General features: G+C 44.9%; 2 protein-coding genes across 2 annotated transcripts in view; one reads left to right on the top strand and one right to left on the bottom strand.

Moving 5' to 3' along the window:
- Window positions 1-7,500, bottom strand: part of LOC138971611 (ubiquitin carboxyl-terminal hydrolase MINDY-1-like) — a 57,002-nt gene that overhangs the window by 22,622 nt on the left and 26,880 nt on the right. Inside the window, exon 6 of the mRNA XM_070344379.1 lies at window positions 873-1,066. Coding sequence (XP_070200480.1) covers window positions 873-1,066 — 194 coding nt within the window. The remainder of the gene's footprint in view (window positions 1-872; window positions 1,067-7,500) is intronic.
- LOC138971620 (uncharacterized) overlaps window positions 6,808-7,500 on the top strand; it is a 10,898-nt gene continuing 10,205 nt past the window's right edge. Inside the window, exon 1 of the mRNA XM_070344397.1 lies at window positions 6,808-7,242. Within this exon, the coding sequence (XP_070200498.1) occupies window positions 7,185-7,242 (58 nt within the window). The 5' untranslated portion in view covers window positions 6,808-7,184. The remainder of the gene's footprint in view (window positions 7,243-7,500) is intronic.

Raw genomic sequence — 7,500 nt, 5'->3', positions numbered from 1 at the left:
GGAAATGGAAGAAAAGGAAATGAATCTTACTCGGAGGAACGAAGGCTGTAGGAAATGGAAGAAAAGGAAATAAATCTTACTCGGAGGAACGAAGGCTGTAGGAAATGGAAGAAAAGGAAATAAATCTTACTCGGAGGAACGAAGGCTGTAGGAAATGGAAGAAAAGGAAATGAATCTTATTCGGAGGAACGAAGGCTGTAGGAAATGGAAGAAAAGGAAATAAATCTTACTCGGAGGAACGAGGGCTGTAGGAAATGGAAGAAAAGGAAATAAATCTTACTCGGAGGAACGAGGGCTGTAGGAAATGGAAGAAAAGGAAATAAATCTTACTCGGAGGAACGAGGGCTGTAGGAAATGGAAAAAAAGGAAATGAATCTTACTCGGAGGAACGAGGGCTGTAGGAAATGGAAGAAAAGGAAATAAATCTTACTCGGAGGAACGAGGGCTGTAGGAAATGGAAGAAAAGGAAATAAATCTTACTCGGAGGAACGAGGGCTGTAGGAAATGGAAGAAAAGGAAATACATCTTACTCGGAGGAACGAGGGCTGTAGGAAATGGAAGAAAAGGAAATAAATCTTACTCGGAGGAACGAGGGCTGTAGGAAATGGAAGAAAAGGAAATACATCTTACTCGGAGGAACGAGGGCTGTAGGAAATGGAAGAAAAGGAAATAAATCTTACTCGGAGGAACGAGGGCTGTAGGAAATGGAAGAAAAGGAAATAAATCTTACTCGGAGGAACGAGGGCTGTAGGAAATGGAAGAAAAGGAAATAAATCTTACTCGGAGGAACGAGGACTGTAGGAAATGGAAGAAAAGGAAATACATCTTTCACAGAGGAGCAGGGGCCGGGAAAGAAAAAGACAATTTCTTACTCAGAGTTGATCTGCTCGTCGCCAGAGGAATAGGGGCTGGAGGTAATGGGGTCGGTGGAGGGCGGCGGTTTGGTGTAGGTACAGAAGTTGGCGTCCACAAAATGGCAGTCCCCATCCACGTTGGACAAGGTCTCCCACACGACGTTGCTCTCCGTCAGAAACCCCTGGTCCGTCACCAGCAAAAACAGTTCATTCTGCAAACACAGGAGAAGGACACGTTAGCTTGCTTGTTTGTGTTGTTGCCTTGTCATCTTCATGTAATTTATGCGTAAGTGTATATATAATACATGTATGAGTGTGCTTGAGTTGTAAATGCGAAAGAATGTGTATGAGTGCACCTTCAGTCGCCTTGTGGTGAGATATGTGCGCGTTTTAAATTCTCGTGTTATTATTACATTTCAACAAAACAAAAAGAAAACACAACAGAAACCAGTTTTGGTAAATTCTTCATCAGTATTTCGTCAGCCTTCTTCAGGATGATAATGACAATTAAGGGGGGCCCGGTAGCTCAGTTGGTAGTGCACTGGACTTGTGATCGGAAGGTCGCAGGTTCGAATTCGGGCCGGGACGGACACGGGTCAACTTTATGTGCAGACCCAGAGACGGAAGCCATGTCCCACCCCCGTGTCATCACAATGGCACGTAAAAGACCTTGGTCATTCTGCCATAAGTGCAGGTGGCTGAATACACCTAAAAACGCAGACACCTGGGTAGCGCGACTCCGTTGCTGCTAGCTTTCCACTGGGAGGAAGCGACCCGAATTTCCCAGCGATGGGACAATAAAGTAATGAATAATGGAAAAAAATGGAAAATGGAATGACGGCTTCATGTAAGCTGTGTTTTTTCATTTACTTTATTATTCAGACGCTCAAAATGGTATTCAGGCATGCGAATTGAAAAAAGTAAAAAAGGCTGAAAATGTGTAAGTAATAGCAAAGTCGACGACGCGAAGCGCCTAGCCCTGCTAGGGGGGTTCGGGGGCATGCCCCCCCCCCCCCCCCCCCCCGGAATAGTTTTTCTCCAAAGAACCCAAATGGTGCAATTTGGTGTTATCTGAGATCCAAGTTTGCCATTAAATTAAGTTTTTAGAACCATTTTTGCCTCCCCCATTTATTTTTTCGGCGGACACTTTTGCTTTTTCGGCGGAACAAAACAAAAAAATCGGCAGAAATTTGCCTTACGGCGGACAATTCCCATGCCTGGGTATTGCTCTATGATGTCTCTGGTTCTCATCTGTCCACTCTCAGCTGTGTGAGGAAACCCATTTTTGAGTGAAACTACTTCTCATTGTTGGTGAGCGTACCCGTGCTAAACACTCACAGGACAGCTTGGCACAGAGAAGTTGTATCTATCATCCAAATGAGAAGATTTTATGTGTACAACTGTTTTCATCCATCCCAACATATAGGCAGCCATACTCTATCTTTGGAGGGCTGAACCACTTCACATCTATATATATATATATATATATATATATATATATAAAACATCAGAAATTGTGAAAGAAACAATTGAAAGTCAGCAGAGACTTTCTTCCGAGATTTGTTAAAATCTCTTAGCAGAGATAGAGAGAGAATTAAGTACCCCTTCACAGACAGCCTATTGGGAGCATCAGACCCTCCTCAAGGGGGACCAAGATTTACAGAGCAAAGTCCCTTTGTGGGGGACGTATCGCAAGGTAATCTAGTCCTGAGGAGGACCATATATATATATATATATATATATATATATATATAGTTACAGATTCATGACTGCTTGTCTCGTCTTAGTGTGCACACCACTTCAAGATCAAGGTGCATGTTAAAGGTGCCTAACACTAACCAGCATACAATGAACCTGGCAGCAGGTGGTATGGGGTACAGGCATGCACGCACGCACACATGCACGCAGACACATGCACACGCACACACACATGCAAAGCACGCACATTCAAACACACACACACATGTCACTGCACACACACACACACACACACACACACACACACACACACACACACACACACACAAACACACCCACTCACTCACTCTCTCTCACAAAACCACTCACTCACTCACTCACTCACTCACTCACTCACTCACTCACTCACTCACTCTCTCACTCACTCACTCAAATTGAGTAATAATAAGCACATTCAACTATTGAATGATGTCAACTACTGCCAAAATGATGAGAATGTTTATTTTAACTTGTTTATTTGTTTATGTTTATTCACATTCTTCTCAGTCTGAGCAACTAAAATCTAAGACTTATCTAACTGCGCACTGACATAAAAATAACGGTATGGGAACAATTCCCCTTTTGTCTCAATACACAGCATGATGGACCCGCTACAGCCTTCACTTTCGAGACACAACTGAGCTACAGTCGAGGCTGCGTGAACTTTCTGTTTTTTATAAACATCACCAGCCAGGGTAAACTTTGCTCATGCTAGCTTGTGCACACACGCTCACAGGCACACACCACAAGAACTAAACACGGTGACTAAATTAGCATAACAGTTGCTGCTTGGCAAACGTGTGTCACCTCAGCTTGGCAAATGTGTATCATTTTCTCTGGTAAAATCAAGATGCACACAAAGCCTTTCCACACAAGAGTTTCTGGCCAAGAAATGTTGGACAAAACAAAAGACTGGGAAACAAGTGGCTGCAGGCTTTGAATCATGATCAATAAAGAGAAAGGTTCACATCCAGTGTCCTCTGTGTACCTATCATACATACAGTACAGTACCAGGCAACCCAGAACCAAAATGGCAGCCCTAACCTATCATGAACTGTATTATCTATTGTGAACAGTACTGGGGCAGCCCAGAACCCAAACGGCAGCCCTACCAATTCTGAACAGTACCAGGTTTGTTTGTTTGTTTGTTTGCTTAACGCCCAGCCGACCACGAAGGGCCATATCAGGGTGGTGCTGCTTTGACATTTAACGTGTGCCACACACAAGACAGAAGTCGCAGCACAGGCTTCATGTCTCACCCAGTCACATTATTCTGACACCGGACCAACCAGTCCTAACACTAACCCCATAATGCCAGGCGGAGCAGCCACTAGATTGCCAATTTTAAAGTCTTGGGTATGACCCGGCCGGGGTTTGAACCCACGACCTCCCGATCACGGGGCGGATGCCTTACCACTAGGCCAACCGTGCCGGTCAGTACCAGGTAGCCCATAAATGAAACAGAAGCTCTAACTGAATACCATAGACAGTACCCGAGGAAGCTCAGAACCCATACTGCACCCAAAATACCATGGAGAGTACATGCAGGCAGCCCAGAACCCAAATGACAATTAACCCTCAAACAGCAGGGCCGGACCAAATGAGTTGTAAGGGGGGGGGGGGGGGGGGGGGTTTCCTCCTTTTTTGGGGGGGCAAATCAGCGAAGGTGGGGGGGGGGGGGGGGGTACCTTTTTCTCATCGGATTTCACATTGAATAAAAATTTGTTGGAGACACACACAAAATTTATTTTTAAAAAACCCACTCAAAGCAAGGTACATGCTTTTTCCAGGGGTGGGGTTCCGGAACCCCTGTAACCCCCCCCTGGGTCCGGCCCTGAACAGTAATAGTAAACTGCAGCCCCACTGACTTCAGACGGAACACAATAAGAATGCAGGCTTAACCTTCAATAGGTCAGAATTAGTACTCCGCACACACCCGCTCTAAAACATACCAGTAAGTGTGACTTCATGTGTGAACTTTCACTTGTATGGCCTTTTTCTTTGTTTCTCCATCATTAAGGCAGTCACACTCCATTTTAGGGGGATACATGCTAGATATTTGTGTGTTTCTATTACCCATTGAACTTTGACATGGGTTTCAGGATCTTTCTGTGCGTATTTGGGCTTGTGTGTACACACAAAAAAGGATATTTTAGGCACTAGCAGGTTTGCACATAAGCTGTCCTGGTAGATACAAAAAAATATCTCCCCCTTAACCCACTAGGCGCAGCCAGGATTCAAACCCTGAACCTTCCAGTTTAAAGGCCCATGTCAATAAGTGTGACAAAGCAATCTTTTTGCAGAAAACAACCCTATAAAAGCTGCCCTATCAACAACTACAATACACATAATTTATATTCTTGTTGACAGTCCAGTCAGGAAAAGCACAGATCAAGTGCGGCAGTTCAGGACAGTGCATGGAACACTTCTGTTCATCTGTCCACACAAAGCTTACAAGTTCAGCTTTTGTAAAGATGGGCTGTGGCTTGGACCTGTTTGAAGAGGCCCCATTAATGCTCCCCTCTGCATGCACATGAAGCCGAGCAAAGAACAAAATAACAGCTGAGGTCAGTCTGACATGCAAGGAAAGATCCATGCAAGAAGCATGAAAAGTATTGCATCTAGCGACCCCAATATGTAAAAGGAGAAAAGGCAGCGGCCACCAGATCTAACTCGCCGTAATGCCGAATGTTCACGTACAAGACTCTGCTTTTTTCAGACCCAACCCCCCCCCCCCTCACACACACACACACACACACACACCCTCTCAGCATAAAACATATCGCATCTAGTGACTCCAGTACGTACACGGAGAAAAGGCAGCGGCCACCAGATCTAACTCACCGTAATGCTGTATGTTCATGTACTAGACTCTCCCTTTCTCAGACCAACCCCCCCCCCCCCTTCACCACCACATCTTCTGGATCAGTGCAAAGCCAGCTATATAATTACCCGATAATGCTCATTGGAGGCTGGGGCTAATATTTGGCAACACCGCGTCAAAAAACCCGGCACCACGCACACGGCCCACCGAGTCCCTGTGACCTTCGCATCCTCGGGCCGTGTTTGGTCCACCACGGCCCCTGTTTACCCATGATGCCCAGGCAAACATGTCTGGACCCCTTGGACAAAGATGGCTGGCAGAATTTTGAATAGTGACAAACCCATGGAAAGGAGCCCAACATGCTTGCCTAAATCCCTCTCAGCTTTCTCCCCTTTCTTTTCCCTCTGGCTGTCAACATCTGAAAAGTGCTCGGTACTGCGCTGTTAAAAAAGACACCTTCTGTATTTTACAAACCGAAACAGGTCCGATGTTGATCTGTCAAATGTTTCTTGAAAGCATAAGAAGAGAAGTTGAAAAGGGGGAGGTTAGTGCTTGAGGGCTCCGCTGAAGCGATATCGATTGAAATATTAATCCCAATTTTGGGGGCTATCTATTCTGCGTGTGTTATGTAGAGAAGAGAAGCCTATTATCAAGAAAGCAGAAGAGATAAGACAGACGCCAGGGAAGGAGGACGTCTTACAAGCACCAAAAGTAATGAAAGTGGAAGAAAAAAATAACCTGCTCTGGAAAATAAAAAATGCAATTATGCTTCACAGAACTTTACAATTCAAAACTCATTTATCACTTTATCAAGCCAAGAAAGCTCGGTGTCTCATGATAAAGCAGTTGTATACAATTTTGTCCCTTTCATTGAATTCCCTAATCCTCAAACATTCCAATTCTTGAAAATTAGAAAATATTCTGTAACAAATGTAATCATATACAGGTAAAGAGAAAGGAGTTGGCCTCTGCTTTTCAAGTCTAGCTGTGAATCTATCAATGAAAACTAAATCCCAACATCAAATGTTCTCATCCAAAAGAATCAAATCTCCAGCTAAATTGAAACCCTAATCCCTCTCGCTTAATCTGAGGCAGTCAAGAAAACCTTGTGTTCTCAAGCAGGTAGAGCACGGAGAAGTATTAGCTGCTTGCAAGATGCACTAGTAATGGTGGAGCACAGACTGGTAATTCATCTTCACAAAAAAAAGAAACATATGTCCATAAAACATGGATGTTTACAGCGACAGAGAGGGAGGGAGCAAAGTGCCAACAGCCAGGCAGAGGCGGACTTCAGATGTGGAAGATAAACGTTTGCCATTGGCACAGGCACTGGCACGCCAGCTGCTCACTGATTGGTCCACTCAGCCAGCGTCCGCACGCCGCAAAATTCCTCCTGCCGTCCGCCTGCACACTGCACGTGCGCTCCTCTTTCTCTCGGCAGTACCCACCAAGCTGCTCGCGTACTCATTTGCAACGGATTGTGGGCTGCGGTCAAGAGGGTTTTTCCGTACACGGAGGGAGAGAAGAGTCACACAGGTTGAACCGACGGAGAAGAAGAAGCTGTTGTGTGTTCAACGTTATTGTAGAGTTCAGAGTGTGTTCACATTTATTGTAGAGTTCAGAGAGTGTTCTGAGCTAGTGTAGAGTTCAGAGTGTGTTCAGAGTAAGTGGAGAGTTCAGAGCGTGTTGAGATTTATTGCAGAGTTCGGAGTTTGTTCTGAGTTACTGTAGACTTCAGAGAATATTCTGAGTTAGTGTATGCCCCCACCATGGTTTCTTGCTCCGCTACCTTTCTCCTCTCTTGTGGATTAATGATCATCTACAGAGGTAAGTTTGACTCTCTTCTTTCTGCTCCTGTGTCTTTAGGGGTATTCTCCTCTGCCGTTTCTCTTTTACATAGTAGCCACAAGAAAAATTCTGGTAAAGAAGGAATACTTGGTTAGCCCAGAATTTTCAGCTAACCTGTTGTTCTTTGGCCTGGAAAGACACGCAAAAAAGTAGGAGGGAAAGAGAGAGAGAGAGAGAGAGAGAGACAGAGAGAGAGAGAGAGAGAGACAGAGACAGAGACACAGAGAGAGAGACACA

This window comes from Littorina saxatilis, linkage group LG7, assembly GCF_037325665.1.
Source record: "Littorina saxatilis isolate snail1 linkage group LG7, US_GU_Lsax_2.0, whole genome shotgun sequence".
Taxonomy (NCBI): domain Eukaryota; kingdom Metazoa; phylum Mollusca; class Gastropoda; order Littorinimorpha; family Littorinidae; genus Littorina; species Littorina saxatilis.
The sequence above is the reverse complement of the archived record's forward strand: the minus strand, read 5'-3'. Positions and strand labels throughout refer to the sequence as shown.